Raw genomic sequence first — 16,592 nt, 5'->3', positions numbered from 1 at the left:
AATTGCTGTCTGCAACCCCAGATCATACCATGAAAATCTTGGTTCCCTTCTTTGTTTCATAGCTGATGCAGAGATTAATTCTTTCCTGTCCTTGGCATTGTACTTGCTGGAGCTATCAGCAGAACACTGAGTGTTGCTTTGTTTTATGGAGGGGAAGACAGGCAGGGTGGGTTTGCCATGATTGTAGAGGGAATGGCACAAGGAGAATGTCAACAGTAGAGACTCATTGTGGTGTATAAAAAAAACAACCTTTGCAGCAGCAGCATTGGGTGGGTTTCAGTAAAGCAAGACCTTGCCCAGGGAAAAGAAATGTTCTCTACATTTTTTATTTAAAAACCCAATTAAGTTAAAATCAAATGTGAAATGATGACAATTTGCATCCAGGCCTTAACCAATCCACTTAAATTGAATAATGGGTTGTTCTGTGCAGGAGAATGACTGAGATCAAGTTTCCCATAGATGTGTCCCATACATCTCAGTCCAACTCTGAAGCAAGAGTATTCCCAACTTCTCACAGAAGTGATATCACTCTGTCCCCCCATCTTCTTCCCATGCCACACCATTTGGAAGGCAAACAGCAGCACAAGCCTCACGAATCACAGAACAGGTAAGACTAGAAGGGGCCACTGGTGATCATCTGGTCCAACCCTCCCGCTCAAGCAGGGTCCCCTAGAGCACATTGCTCAGGACTGTGTTCAGACACCTTCTGAGTATCTCCAGGGAAAGAGACTCGCAGTCTGTCTGGGCAGCCTGTCCTGGTGCTCAGTGCTGTGCCTGGTCTGGGCCAGCACACACGGGCTGCCCGCCCAGCCAGCAGCTATGCCTTGGAGCGAGCGGGATGCTGGGCTCAGGGAACCTGTTCCCTCTCACAGGTACAGATTTCCTTTTAACTCCCCAATGCAAACGCAGCCGACGACAACTCATGCTTTGAGGTCATGTAGCAATTTAATATCCGTAAAATGTCTTTTCCTCTGCTGCATTTAAGCAAAAGCAGGCACATGAGAACAGGCAGACGACTGACAGCACAATCTAAGCCCCATCTCTTTACAAAATCAGCCAGAGAAGAGAGGGGCATAAAAGCTGAAATCTTTAGGGGCAGCATGGCCATGGCAGGAGGGCTCTCACAGTGGCCATGCTCCTGTGGTCCCTTTAGGCACTGGCTGAGGTGCATCCATTCCAAAGAATCACAGAATCAATCAGGTTGGAAGAGACCTCTGAGATTATCGAGTCCAACTTATGACCGAACACCACAATGGCAACTAGACCATGGCACTGAGTGCCACGTCCAGTCCTTCCTCACACACCTCCAGGGATGGAGACTCCACCACCTCCCTGAGCAGCACATTCCAATGTCTAAATTTCCGTTCATCTCTCTCTGACCAGTTTAATAACCAGTTTAAAGTGGGGACAGCAGTCGGGTGTTGACCGAGGATACGACACGGGGGGCAGCCCAGCAGCCGCCCCTATCCCTCCACCTCCTCGCCCACAGCGGTTGCCGCCGAAAGAGGGGGCGAGGACTACACCTCCCAGCATGCTGCGCGGCAGCACAGCCCGGCCGGGGCCCGCCCTGCCCCGCTCTGCATTCTGGGAGCTGTAGTCTCGCCGGAACGCGGGCGGGGGTGGGCGGGTGCTGCGCCTGTGCCACAGCGAGCCCGTGCCGCTGCCCCGGGGCGCTGAGCGGGGTGGCCTCGCACATCTCGTTTCCTCCTCCAGCCCGCTCGGCACAGCTCGCACCGGGAAGGGGAGGTCTGGCTCTCGGCGTCCTGATGAAGCCCAGCGAGGGGAGCACGCTGCCGCCTCAGAAAGTTGGAGGAGAAGGAGAGAAGGAGAAGGTCTGCACAGCGATGTAGCCCAGAACGTGGAACGGCAGCCCGTGGAAGGCAGTTCAGCTCCTCACCGCCCTGATCCCGGAGCATGGGCTAAACACTATGATCCTCTCCCGTGTGGAAAATCATTGTTTTCTGCTGTTTGTGTTTGTCTTCCAAGCAATATTTATCCTGATCCTCTACCGAGGTGGACCTTCGAATGTGTTTCGCGGGTTTTTAGAGTCGCCTCAGGGGGCGGATTACTCGAAGCCCCATGATGTGTACACAAATCTCAGCTTGTTTACGCGGGCTCCCAGTGAGGACACGATGCCGTACTGCTCAGCGCAGTCCCCAGTCCTGGGTAGGTATGAACCATTCAAACACTATGGAAACGTGGTGTGAAAGAACCTCTTTGGTGTGTCATAACCCTGAACGTGTCATAAATGTAAGTTGTATCTTCTTCAAACTTTTCCACTTTGAAACAGGTGTGCTGATGTACTTGCACTGATAAAATTTTCTCGTGTTAACTAACTTGTTTTTATTGGTTATGTGAGGAAAAATATTTTGCTGCCCTAAAAATTTCCAGTATTAAGAGTTTGGTTACATAGATGTCAAGATTGTAGAGCAAGAGTGAAAACAGTGCATGGTGATAATATCAAGTTAGTAATACTTTTTTTTCTTGGCAGTCCTGTGTAAAATGTCCCAACAATTCAGTAACTGCATAACAATGACCTCTGAGCCTTATATCAAGCCTGTAGTTCAATATAAATTGATTAAGTTGACTTGAATTATCATTTATATGAGGATGTATCTTGGCACCTTGCTCTTCATTGTAATCCTTTGGCCTATGATTGTTACACATCCTTTAGACTTAGAAACTACTCCATTTGACTGAAAATCTGGTCACAGGTTAATTTATATTTACAGTAGGACCAAACCAGAGCTCATCTTAGAAGCAGCATTCATCCAGCTGTTGCACTACTAAAACAGTTGAGAAATTTTAAGTCAGTACAAAGTCAAACCTATAAAGCAAGTGTGTTGCTGGTGAAGCTCAGGCAATAGTGAATCCCTTCGACTCAGCCAGCCATGAATGGATTAAGTGCCGTCAGCATGCACTTTCAGCTGGTTTGGGGCCATCACCTTCTTAGAATGCTCTGTAGCAAGTTGCTCTTGTCAGGTTTTTCCATACTGCATAGGTTTCTGCATGTCTAAGTGTTGTATACGCCTAGCCTTGGACCGCTGTTCAGCAGTGGCTCTGCTGTTCTGGGAACACATGGAGCCCGTTCAGAGCAAGTGGTTGACCTTGGTTCACGTGGAAGTTCTGTGGGAAGCCAGTGCTCTTGTGTCAAGTTGCTTACTTAGGTTGGAGAACTCTGCTGGGACCCTGTGGATGAGCCTGCTTAGACTGCAGTCTTTGTAACGATGCTTGTTCTTTTGAGGTGTTTCCTTCTTCCCCTGTTGCTTGCAATTGAATTACATACACGCAGTATGTGTGATGAAACTGTAGGATAACTCTGGGTGTATGTTTCAGCATTTCCCTCAGAAATGGCTCTACTAAATCCTGAAGTCCTGATAGCACAGAGCCTTTTTGCACAGGTGCAAGGTGTCACGGCCTCAGTGCACTGTAGCCCATCAGTTCTGGGAAGCTACAATTCCTTGTTTCAGGCTGAGTTGTTTTATTTGAAAAAGCACAGCAGAAACGTGACTGCACCTTATTTGTCTCCACTACTGATGAAAATCCTCTGTCCTAAAGAGTCAAATGAGACAGCTTTAATGTCAAAAAAAAGAACCAAACAATGCTGCAGCTTGCCTGCAAACCATCAGATAAGCAAAAGTAGTGACGTATATGGAGGAGGCAGATGCAGAGTAAAATTACACTAATCTGTGCTCTTAGAGCTGTGAAATATTTTTAAGCACTCTTCTTCTCCCTGTCACCGGGAGTGCTGAGAACAGGGGATTGTCCTGCAGGCGGTACTTCGGAGCTAAAATGGAATGTTAGTCATAGACAGAAACAAACAGTAAGTTGGCTGGGAGAAAAAAAATCCAACCATGAGGCAAAGTATTTGTGGAAGCTTTGCTGTATGAAAATACTGAGTTGAGCATATGAACCCTTGTTGAGGTGAAGCACAAGTTAATTTGGAGCACTGATACAGATTCAGCTTAAGGAAAATTAGGTGTCTGCTTGTAGTGGTTTGGTTCAAAATACTCATTACTTACTTGTTTACCTTCTGTGAGATAAGAATTAGGAGAAAGCAAAGTAGGCACAAAACTTAAAAGAACCCATGACACTGCTACAACTTAGCTTTTACACTGTGATATTTCCCTTTCAGTGTAGGAAGTAAATTACTACGTCTTGTATCACTGCATGCCAACCTCTTCTGGATGTTTTGCTTTTTTTTTTAACTGAGAAATGTGCTATTTTGTGAGGGAGTTGTCCTTTGTTTTGTATGTGATGGGCACACATGAATTGAGATATAAATACTTTATAAATGTCTTGAATAGTTGTTGCCATCGTCTCTCATGAGACGGCTGTTTCTTGGAAGCATTATACTGGAGAGAGCAATGCCTTTTAATATTAATTTCATCAACTCTATTAAATGAGATTTGAAATCAATTCTTGAGGACTCAGCCTCCAGTTCAGAGCTGATAATAAGTCACTGTGCCCACTCTAAAGCGTGTTAAAGTAACTGGAAGGAGGCCAAATGGCTTAAATGGTTTCTGCATCAGGGCTTTTATGAAGTGCAGCACTTTTTCCATTTATATATGTAGTAGATCATTTTGATAACTGTTTGAATGTAAATCAGCTTGCAGCTCATCTGTCTATTTCCTGTCTCCTGAATCTGCAGCAACTTGATTCTTCCAGGGCTGTGGAGTAAGAATTAAAGTGTAATTGCTAAATCTCTGCCTTAGAGGAACTAGACTCCTGCTGACTAGTGGTACTTTTTTAACTCCTAGTGGTGTCCAGTGAACGTTTTGTGACCAACTTGAAAAGCATTGCAGGTGTTCAGTGTCTTCACTAATACTGTGAATAAATTACTTGAGTTCCCTCAAAGGTTAAAGTTTCTACACAAGTAACTGGTTTCTTCCTCCTTTCTTTTTAGGAAAAGCAAAGTGTTTATATGCCAGGGTTGTACTTCTTTAAACAGAACAAAGTAGCTTTTAAATTAGAAATCTGATTTTCTCACATTGCATGCAGGATGTCTTGTTTCAGTTCATCTTTTCCTCTCACAAGGAATGCTCTTTTCGATGCTAGAAGACTTGGCTTTTTTTTATTATTTCTGTTTTGGTTTAAAGGAGTACCTTCCTTCCTGCATGGTATGTGCTGAACAAATTGGTTTGGCCCTCGAGGACTTTAATAGTTGAAAGTTCTGTCTGTAACTCTGCTGTTTATAATTCACTCGTGCTATGGAAGGATTTTTTTCCAAGCCCTTCTTATAGCAGTTACTGCCTTTCACTCCCATCTGTCATAACCTGTTCATGAGCAGGACCATCTGTTGTATTAAGTAGCTCCTGCTACATTTTTTAATGCTGCCAGTGTTTCTTCTCTTGGATTTAAGGAGAAATAAAAAGGTGACAGTGCTAATGCTGAGATTTATTTTCAGGTGCCATTGCAGCAGCCTTGTATTCTATCATTAGAAACTGACACTTAAGTGAAAGCTGTTGGTCTGATTTTTAATTTTTTTTTCCCAAGCAGTGATAGAATTATACAACTATGACTCTGTTAATGTAGTGTGTGGTGCTGCACTATCTGAGTGCAGCATTCACCCATGCTACTGTTCCTGTTTGCTCATCTTGTGTAGGTTCTGATTATTCTGATTGGACTCTGTAATTATAGCTGCAAACTCTAAATGTATAGAAAGGAGTTCAGAAGTCCTGGAGTTACTTTCATAAGGTGGGATAGATATGGTCAAAGTCAATAGATCACCTGACAGGCAAGTATGCTGCCTGGAAAGTAAAGCAAACAGGGAGTGTGCTGTCACTGGCACCAGCTGACAACACAGACAGGGAATTGTGAGGCCTAACTCTACACACTGAAGTTTCATATTCATTAAACACCCTCCGTGTGATGGTACAGCACAGAAACATCTTAGGAACCAGGCCATGGAAAAATTGCTTGGACACTTCAGGATGTTGATCCTGTACCCTGCCTCAACAGGGATCCTGTGCTTCCTGGTATGGCTAAGATGGGTTTTTCTTCCTTTCCCAAAGCTGCACTTTGGCAGTTTTATTTATCCCTCTTTGGTCTCCAGCTTTCAACTGCTCTGTTCACATTTGGGATTTAATTGGATTAGATTGCATTAGCCTTTTGTTAGCTGGACAGCAGGGAGACATGAGAGGCAGAACGTAGCTTGTAGCCAAGGAGTATAGGGCAGCCAGAGGTTTTGGGGATATAAGTCACACTGATTTGGGGTTTTTTTTCTTCCCTTGGCATATTCTAGATTGAGTTTCTGAGCTGATTTGTTTGAGGTATGGAGCCAAGCAGCATGGGAGAACATGATATCTTGAAAAACCTGGAAAATGCAAATGTTATTTGCATATACTCCTGAATGGTATGCTTGGTTATGGAAGGAGAGAACAGGAGTGAAGCTATTCACATTATCTTACTCATATTCTTACGTTCAAAGGAAAATCTTATTTTTTCTGGAATTTAAGGATTATTGCTGCAGAATCCTGCTCTGCAATACAGAGTCCCACGTGTTTTATAGAAAACAAAACCCTGCCTTTGTGGGAGAATAAAAGGGATTAATTCCCTTTCTTATTTTTTCCTTAGAGCAATGATCTATAGTTGAAATCTCTGAATATAATACTTCTTTAGCAAGCTCCAGTTGTCATCAAATCAGTGGTTAATAGTGCTTTAGTTGAAAGATCTGATAATCAATGAGTCCCTAAATCTAAACAGCAACTGAAACGTGGGGGTCTAAAAGGTGGGAAAAGAAACTGTGTGCATGGAAGTAGGAAATAACACCATGAAATCTTCACTGTAAGTGTGACCTAGATTCATAGCCCACAGAATGATTCTCTGAAGAACTACCCTTCTGTTTCAGGTACAAATACATGGCAATGTACTCTGCTTTCCTGCTGCAGGTAATGCAGTGAAAATCAAATTCTTCTGTATTTTAAATAGTTGGAGAAGGACTGAAACGTGAATTTAAGAGTCAGCTCTTGCAAAATCTTGCTGACAAGCAAAAGTCAGGCTTTCTTTTTAAAAACGAACAAACAGAAACCAACAAAACCCATGCAGTGGGATTCAGACCAGACATTTTTGACAGCATGAGAAATGGTATCAGTGGCTCTTCAGACTGACCTTCAGGAAATGCCATTTGTGTGTTCCTTGGGGAAGAGAAGGAGACACTTACGAAGTATAGGTTTGCCCATTAGAAATGTGAGGTGTAACAACTTCCTCATGGTAGAAAAATGTTCCCCAGTTCTGAATGGACACTTTGAATTTTATGGCAAATTTAGTCCTTAAGCCCTGTTACTGCTCTAAAAATCCCCCAACCAACCCAAAGCCAACCAACCAAACCCCCCAAAAAAACCAAACCTCTAAAACCAGGGGAGAGATGTTGCTTCCTTCTGTGTCAGTTAAACAGGATATGGGTGCGGGCAGGCTCAATTTTTTTGTTTGTTTTTGTTAGAACTGTAGCAGAGGCTTGAATATAGGATGGGCTGGAAGAAGCATATTCTGGACTCACCTGCTCATTTAGTCTTAGAACACAGCTGTACCTTTTCCTGCTCAAATAAAAGCTTCTAAACACCAGGCCTAAATATTTGCTCTCTCTCAGGCTTCATTGTCAGAAGATTTTGAGAGAATAATTTATTTCAGTGGTTTAAGAGGGAGTCTGACTTACAAGATACTGAAAACCTGATTTAGGACAGCCATAGCATTAATTATCAGCTTGGAAAGAAAGGAAAGTCTTGTTTATAGCTATATAAAACAACAACAACAAACTTGCCCTAAAGACTTCTGATGCAAAAGAACATTCTGCCTTTGGCAGCATGGCCTGCAAAGAATTTTTGAATAGAACTGTCATTTGAAATTGTCAGCTTCTAATTATGATTTAGGTGAAAGTTTTTCCCTAGTTCATTTAAGCAGTGGATGTTAATCTTGTTCTGCATCTGTGCTTTATTTTCTTAAAAGTTCCGAGTTGTAGGAAACCATTAAGACACACTGATTTGTATATAAATACAAGTCTTCTGCTACTTCTGGAAGCTTTTCTCACTACTCAGGAGGACAGGCATTTAAATAATTGTAGAATTTGTTTATTCATATTGTAGCAATGAAATTTGTGTTAAAATGGTAACTGACAGTTGATACTGACTCTTTTTCACTCGTGACTTGTCAGTATTTTTCCATCTGAAGAATGGAAGAATTCATGTGAAAATGCAGATTTATTTTAATTAGGTAAAAATTCTTGAACATATCCAGTATATTTTGTATTTAAAAATGAAGTGCTGAGTAGATGAACAACCATATATCATTTATTTTGCTACCCTGTGCCTGTTCCTGAAAATGCATCTTTCTTCTTTCTCAGTTCTGTCATCTGCTTCTCCCAGCATTTTGAAGTACTGCCTGCTTGTCGCAGTGTATAAAATGAAATAATATAGCAAATACAGCCATTGTGGCATGTGATTATAACATCAAATTGAACTTGAAATGCTTTTAAAGGTAAAGCTGACATTTCCTAAAGCATTTGTATTCATCCAGGCTTTAAACTGTTTCTCCCCTGACCTGCTGAGTATCCACTTGTACATCTTTGTCCTTGAATCTCTTCTGAAAGAGGCTAAGAGAAATTTTCCAAATGGGTAGCAAAAGCAGATGTGTCTGTTCATCTTGAATAATTTTCAACGCTATTTCTTTCAGTGAATACATTTATTCAAGGATCTCATCTAAGCAACACAAGACTATAGTAGGCAGCCAATCCCAGGGAAAAGCAGCTGTGCAGCAGCCCAGTGAGACTTGCTGGCTGTGCCAGGACTCGGGATGCCTGGCAGGTAGCATGTCCTGCTGGTGCTGAGCCTGGCACCACTCGGTGCGGAGCCGGGGGAGGTGGCCAGCAGGCAGCAGTGAAATTTGTCACTGAGGCACATCTGTGTGGGCACTGTTAGCTGTTCTCTGGCGGGGCTGCTGTTTGAAGGACTGAACGTGGGTAGCTAATCTGGGAGGTCTGAATAAAGGTGGAGGAACATCACTGATGTTCCGTTTTCTGTGTCTCCTTACAGTTGGTCCATTAACCATCACCTTCAGGGTGCTTCCTAGTGAAAGGGTGATCATGAAGAGAAATCCTTTTGTTCAGCCTGGTGGCCACTACAGGCCACCTCACTGCTTTCCACGCTACAAATCCGCCATCCTTGTGGCCTACAGGAACCAGGAGAAGTACCTGCGCCATCTTCTCTACTATATCCATCCTTTCCTGCAGCGCCAGCAGCTCAGCTACACTATCTACCTGATTCAGCAGGTAAATCAATCTAAGTCACATGTGCCTGCTGGGAAGCTCAGCTACACCACTTAAGGGTTAGGCTCTGAACAAAAAATGTGACTCTTCTGATGTGGAAATACTGTTTTATGCATGGGCTGAGAGGAGGTCAGATATGTGCTGTCCCATCTCCATGGCTGTTAATGATTGAAATACCATACCACTTGTCAAGATCATCGTTCTGCTATTAATTGGTTCTGTTGTGTTTTTTTTTTCCTGGGGGTATGAACTTGTCACTAAGTGTTTGTGCTGGTTTGAAAGTAAACCAACAGGAGAAATTAACCCCCACACAACCACCTTGAGAAAGATTTCAGGTCAGAATGACAATTTAATAGAAAGATTACAATAAATGCCAAAAAACAGAAACACTGGCTTAAGCTGACAGAGTACAGCCTGTCCCCCGTTGGTCACGGTGGTGGTCACAGTCTGATTAAGTGATGGGTGCAGTGTCGAAAACAGTGATCCTGTGGAAGGTCTGGTCCTCATCTGGGTCCCTCAAGTGGTGGTGGTGGTGTCCCAAGTCCCCAAATCGAGATTATATGCGGTCAGGTTCTGGTGGTACCTCCCCCAGGGCGGGGAGTTTCACAGTGAAGTGGTGCAGTCCTATGAGTGATAGAATATTTTTCAGTCTTGATGGTCGATGCTGCTGTCTGTCTGCTGGTGCCATTGAGTTCATGATGGCCACTTAGCAGAGACAACCCCTTCAGGATGAATGGGACTGCTGCTTCACCGGAGGGAGTTACCGCAGCTGAAGAAAAAGAAACGCTCTCGTGCCTCGCAGGGTTGCCTCTTTTTTCCTATCTCATTTAACACCCAGCTCGTAGCCTGAGGGGTGGCGTGTGCACTGGGCAGCTACTGCGAACGACCCATCGTTAACAGTTTGTGAGAAAATGATGTAGAGGAAAGTAGAATACAGAGTTTGGTTACACCCCACATTAACACTTTCCTTTTGTAACCCAAGACAGTGGTAACTTTTATTTTCCTCTTTTTGAGAGATTCGTGTGGTTTGTCTGTAGCTTGTCAGCGTGGAGACTAAATGCTGAAGTGAAGTTGGATATTTTTAGTCTGTATCAAGTACAAACATGTGGCTTGACCCTGCTGTGGCGCAGTCCGTGCAGGTGAAACAGCCTTTTGTACCTGAAGTGGGGTGGTGTTGCAAAAGATCAGTGGCAAGGGAGCAAGTTTTGGATTCATCAGTTAAAACCAACAGTTGATTGGGAGGCCAAAGACGCTTTTTTGTTTGACCAAGATCTGTTTTTCTCATTTGTAAGCCTTAATAAACAGCAGTCAGGGCAAAAGTGTTGCTGTGCAGATTACACCTGAGGATTGGCTTATGGGTGTCTTGAAAGTCAGCCTTCTTCAAGTGCCAACAGTGCACAGCCCCTGACACAGCAAAGCTGACAATTTTGAGTGTGTGGTGAAGAGGATGTGTGACATTTTCAAAGCTGGGAGCATGGAATTTGCAGCCAGTAATAAATCATTCAATTGAATAAGGCTTTTTGACTAAAATAGATTTTAACTGAGTTATTATCTTTGTTGTTTTGATGAAGAAATGTAGGTTTTCTTTTCCAGGTAGGGACTGGTTCATTTAACCGAGCAAAGCTGCTTAATGTTGGTGTCCGGGAAGCCATGAAGGATGAAGAGTGGGACTGCCTTGTCCTGCATGATGTTGACCTGGTCCCTGAGAATGATTATAACCTCTACATTTGTGATGAATACTATCCCAAGCACATGGCCAGTGCCATGGATAAATTTCAGTACACGTAAGTGCCTCCATTTGCTTCCTGTGGATATATTCCAATTGATTCACTTTCTGTTAGGAAGTATGGGTGGGAACAGTGAAAGACACAACCTTTATGAGGTTTTCTGTGTATTAGTTGTGCAGTAGTGACTTCCCTAGAAAAGGATATTCTTGACCCAAGCATGCAATCTTGAATGTTTCCTTGCTTGTAGTTCCCTGTTCCACAGTTAGCTCAGCTTGGCAAATGACTGGCAGGTTTCTCTTTGACTTTCCTTCAGGAAAAAAAGTATCAGGTTGGAGTATTGGGTCACATGGAACATGATGTTGTAGGATACAGGTACTTCAAACTGATCCAAGAAATGAATTTTGAAACCAGCTTACTTTGGGGGAAGGTGGTGGGAATCAATGAGGGGACTTGGAACATCATGGGACTTACACTGGGGTTACTGTTCTGGGTTTGGCATTGTCATGACAGTGTCTGCAAATATGCAATTAATGTATGTGTGACTTGGATCACACTGTTAGTTGTGGAGGACAGGTATTAGCCTTCAATAGTGATGCTTTGGGTTTTGTTGATTGGGGTTTTTTGGGGGGGTGGTGTTTGTTTACTTGTTTGTTTTCTCTTTTAGTCTGCCATACAAGTCCTTTTTTGGGGGTGTGTCTGCTCTGACTCCAGAACATTACATGAAGATGAATGGGTTTCCCAACACATACTGGGGCGACAGTGGTGAAAATGATGACATTGCTACAAGGTACCAATGCACAAGACAGGCTTGAAATGGATTTAAGCTGGCAAGTGAAGCATAGCAGCACCCTCGGAAAGGAACCAAGACACTGTTCCTTCGTGTGCTTGCACTATCATTATAATCCCCAATGCTGTTGGTACTGGGAATGCTTAATGTCAGGAGATGCTCAGAACCTATGAATCCAACCACTGTGTGCTGGGAAAACAATGCTTTCTCATTTCTGGAGAGCGGAATGTTACTTCACATCCTTGTGCCTTCAGTGCAAGGGGTTATAACCACTTGTAGTTGATAAGTGCCTCCCCAAGGGAGGGAAGGCATCTGCAAGCATGAGGAATAAGAAGGTACTTAACTAATTCTCAGACAGTTGGGAATTTAAGCTAAGTGCATTTAGGTTGCTCCAAGTGTTACCTAATCACTGATACTTGGCATTAAGGAACACAAGGAATTCTATCTTTTGTCTGCAGTGCTGGGTGATGGAGAAGCCTGTGTACCAGTGTGAGTCAGTGACAGCAAGAGTTGATGGTTTTTCTTGTACTTTGGTTGCCATGGCAGCAGCATTCTATAGACGAGTTTAGTTCCAGGTGCTCTGCCTAATGCGAATTCTTCAAGTACAGAATCGTGGCTGCAGTTTCTCTAATCATCTTTGGAATTGCACTGTGCACCTTTATGATCCAGCACTGAGGCAGGCTCATGGGGAGTTTATAAAACTAAACTGACCATGGAAGCCTTTGTTATTTTTGTCTTGCATAATGTGACAAGTTACACGAGTTTTTTTTCAAAGCAGTATTCATCTGGGAATTGAAAGCCAGATCTTCTAACATAGAATTCCTCCTTTGCCTTTCAGAGAAAGCCAACTAAAAGGTTGTGTGGTTGTTTAGAGAGTCAGCATTTATGAAAGGAAGAGAATGCCAGGAAAATAGATCTTTACATCAAGCACTACAATACTGGGTCTATTCAGCTGTTCTTCATGTAGCTTAGGCATCTAATTTGGTTTTTGGTACCAGGGGTATAGACTCATGCCAGTTGTGCATAGGAGTGCGCTTCTTTGAAGAGAATCCTGGAAGGCAAGTGACTTATATAGCTCCCAAAATAGCCTTTTCTGGAAGGGAATTAGAGCAGATATTTTCAGAGAAAACTTACACTAATGATTAGCAATGTTTTGGCCCAGAGATACATGGAGGCCATGGGCAGTGCCTGTTAATGATTTATTCACATTCTGAAGTCTCAACCTGCAGAAGTTAGGAATGAACTGGCTGTTTTCTTCAATGACCAGCTGGGATCTGGGTTTTAGGAGGTGCTCAAGCACTTCTTACCATGTAGCAAAAAAATTAATTAATCTCTTTTTTTGACATTTCAATGTCCAGTTTCAAAAAGTTCTGTGCAAAGATGATTTTTTTTCTAGGATCCTCCCTATTAAAAGCAGAGTTAATAAAAAAACCTGCCAGCTGCTACTTATAGTTGGCAGACTGCAGCACTCTATAATACAAGTCATAGCAAATAACCAGGTTCTACCTTCTATTAGAAGAAAACACTACTCTAATTGGAGCCACTCATGTGTTAACATTTTCACCTACAGGAAAGACTGTTGGCCTCTTCTTAACAGTAAATGAATGTATTAACTGTTCCAGGCTACAGTTTTAGTCTTATTTTGCAATGCAAAAACCTGTAACAGCAAAGCTAGTTTAGTGTTCTTGCTTTTTTGTCTCTTCATGATTGAATGTGCCATAAGCTTATGTTCAGAAAACAAGAAACTTTGGCTAAAACTCCATCTGAAATAATAGTACTGTAACACTGTCAGTGAAGTGTTACAATCATCTGATGGCTCTAGCCTGACAAATATTTTCAGTTCCGTAGCCTTTCAGCTTCATAACATTCCTGCTGTATCAGATCCCGATGGAACACAGTCAAATGCTGCCAACATGCCAGTTAGATAATCTCAGTTGAGCAAACATTCATTCTTACATTCACAGGAATTTTCTCTGCCTAAGGGCTGTCCTGTGATAACAGAGGTTTGGTAGCCCTAGCACTATTAAAGGCACTTTTTATTGGCAAAGTAACATAGATGCTATCAGCAATGGGTTGGGGTTTGCTTGAAAGTCACCCAAAATGCTGGTTTTAGAAGCTCTGTTCTGGAATTCTGAGCCTTCAGTTCCTCTTTTCTTATCTAATGATCCTGCAGCTGAGCTTACATATGTTTGTCTGGTGCCTGTATTTATCCCTAATCTTTTATGAACCAGTCTAATCAGGCCATCTGAATGAATGGCACTTCTCAAAGAACAGAGAGGCTTAATCTGGGTTTGGAAACTCAGGACTGACTTCCTTTCAGAAACTGCAAGTTGGAGATTTTTTTAGTTTTGGGGGGGGGGTTTTTATGTTTAGGTGATGGACCTTTAGGCAGCAAAAGCTCTGCTCTTAGGAGGAAGTGGAATAATGCTCATTTGTCAGATTCAGGGGAATTGCTCTTGAATGCTCTGTATGTTGAAGTTCATTCCCTGCTTGCTCTAATCCCCTTGTGCCCTGTCAAAGTGCACTGCAGCTGGGAGCTTTCTAGCCCAAGCCTGGCCTAGAGCCCGCTAGAGAAGATCATGTGGCCCTATGCTGCTTCTGCACTTTGTTTTTATTGCATTAACACTGAAAATCATCTCTGACTCTGAGCCTGGAAGTGGCATCTTGATGCCTAAGCAAACACATTTGTATGTTGTTTTAAAGGATTCACTTAGCAGGAATGAAGATAGTCCGGACTTCACCCCACCTTGGACGCTACCGAGTGATGGACTACAATGAAGAGACAGAGAGACAAGAGCCTTGGAGGAGGTACCTGGTGGGGCTGGGGGCTGCTCTGTGCCTTGTGGCAGGGTGGCTGTTCGTGTTGTCTTCCCCAGAACAGGCTAAGTATGGCTCATGTCACTGCTGCTTTTTCTGCTTTAGGGAGGCTATTTAAAAGCAGCCCCCAGTCAGTTTCAACTGAACCATTCAGCTCCTGTCTTCATGTTTGAAGGGTTTCTCCTCTTTCCTACCTTTTCTTCCTATTGTGAAGGACACATGCCAGCTAGGAAGCTAAAACATCAGATTTAAATACGAAATTATTCAGGAAGTAAAACTTAAAGAAAAAAAAATACTGCCTGTCTTGTAAATAGGGAGATTGCAGTTTAAAGAGGCACTGTGTTACAAGTTCCCAATAATAAAAGCTTGCTCTTCAGTCTGTGGAGTTAATGTGCCATTAAAATAGTGGAAAGCAATATTCTAGTTTGAAGACACAAGAAAGGTGCTATGAGAGACTTTATCAAAGACTGTTTTATATAGAAGAGCTGGAGGAGGGTGTTGGGTCAAGTGTGGCGGAGGCTTCTTATACCGACAGTGCAGATTTCTCTTTATCATCTCAAAACCCAGGTTTCCATAACAACCCTGTCAAAAACCTACCTACAGCAGCCTCTGTACACCGTGGCTGCAAACTTCTGCGTTGCACTCCCAGATCTCTCTGAGCTGCTGACAGCTCCTTGGCTTTTGGAGACTGTAGCTGCCACCTCACTGGTCTCCCTCTCTCATCAGGGTCCAGTCTGAATTGTCCTCCTTGTTTGGAACACGGTGTGAACTTACTCTAATCTGTTCAGTCTTTATCATGGGAAGAATTGTCTCAGGGCTTTTCTGCCTTCAGGAAGACTCTTTCTTCTGCAGCTTCAGCTGCAAACGTTACCTTCTTTCTTCCATCTAACCACAGGTATTCTTCCTCCCTCAGGCCTCCTTCCCGACACAACACCAGAAAGACATGGAAAGCTGATGGAATGAATACATTACAGTTCAGGCTCCTTTCAAGGACTAAGCATCCTCTTTATACTAAGATCACTGTGGATATTGGATATGTTCCCCCATTTTCTTGATACTGAAAACAAAGCAGAGGTTGGGTGCCACATGGGCATTCAGCCAATACCTCCCATTTTCCTGTGGTGTCTGCCCCACCTGAGATTAACCCTTTTGCCTTTCACTTTTCTTCAAACTGTTCCAGATTTAGAAGAGGCTCCAGGAATAGGGTATGACAGCTACTAAACAGCCTGTGGCTTACTGTAAAAACTGTCCAAGTCACTGTAAAACTGACTCCTGAGCCTCTTCTCTGTGACAGGAAGCTGATCCAAGCTTTCTGGAACCTTTGTTCGGTAGCTGGATAGCTCTGTCCTGCTTTGTACTAAGTGTTAATTGGGATGCAAGCCATTCTGTCAGAGTGGCCTCTGACGTGTTGTATTTTGAGAAAGTGTTGAAGCCAGTTACAGTTCTATAAATATCTCCTGTGAATTTGAGTAAAATAAATTGAGTTATGTGTTTGGCTTAAGAGTTTTATAAAATATTAAATAAGAGTGTAATAAAAGAGAAAGTTGCCCTGTAACCAGAGTTTAAATCCCTGATTGGTTTTTTTTTTTCTGACCTGAACCACGACTGTTTAAATTATTTTATTGTAGCTGCAAGTAATGCAGTCTAACCTTCTGCTCAGAGCAGCAAAATTAATCTACTACTACAGCTGTGGCTCCAACATTAAGTATCATTCAAAGCTGAGCTGTCTTCAATACAAAATACTTCTGAGAAATTAAATACTAGAGCAAAAACGAAGTCAAACATGTCAACAGTGGAGCTGTGACCCTGGCAGGAATGCATTTGTACTTACCTGACTGTGAGATTGACACAGTCTGCCCAAACCCTTACCCTTGCTGTAAAATTTCTTTCTCTGCCAACTCAGTCTGTGGCACTGCCTGCCAGGTCCAGTTATTTTGAGAGTGTGACACAGGATATTTTGGCTTGTTACTTAAAGATACAAAAATTCCTTCATCACTGAAAA

The 16,592-nt window shown here is 42.9% G+C and overlaps 1 protein-coding gene across 1 annotated transcript; it reads left to right on the top strand.

Moving 5' to 3' along the window:
* The first annotated feature begins 1,623 nt into the window (after nt 1–1,623).
* LOC125321294 (beta-1,4-galactosyltransferase 3-like) lies at nt 1,624–16,142 on the top strand. The gene is made up of 6 exons (XM_048293936.1): nt 1,624–2,166; nt 9,027–9,262; nt 10,853–11,043; nt 11,651–11,773; nt 14,477–14,581; nt 15,504–16,142. Exons 1-6 carry the CDS (start codon nt 1,929–1,931, stop codon nt 15,643–15,645), a joined length of 1,035 nt encoding a protein of 344 aa, XP_048149893.1. The 5' UTR covers nt 1,624–1,928; the 3' UTR covers nt 15,646–16,142.
* The last annotated feature ends 450 nt before the right edge of the window (nt 16,143–16,592 follow it).

Source organism: Corvus hawaiiensis, chromosome 2 (genome assembly GCF_020740725.1).
Source record: "Corvus hawaiiensis isolate bCorHaw1 chromosome 2, bCorHaw1.pri.cur, whole genome shotgun sequence".
NCBI classification, from domain to species: domain Eukaryota; kingdom Metazoa; phylum Chordata; class Aves; order Passeriformes; family Corvidae; genus Corvus; species Corvus hawaiiensis.
The sequence above is the reverse complement of the archived record's forward strand: the minus strand, read 5'-3'. Positions and strand labels throughout refer to the sequence as shown.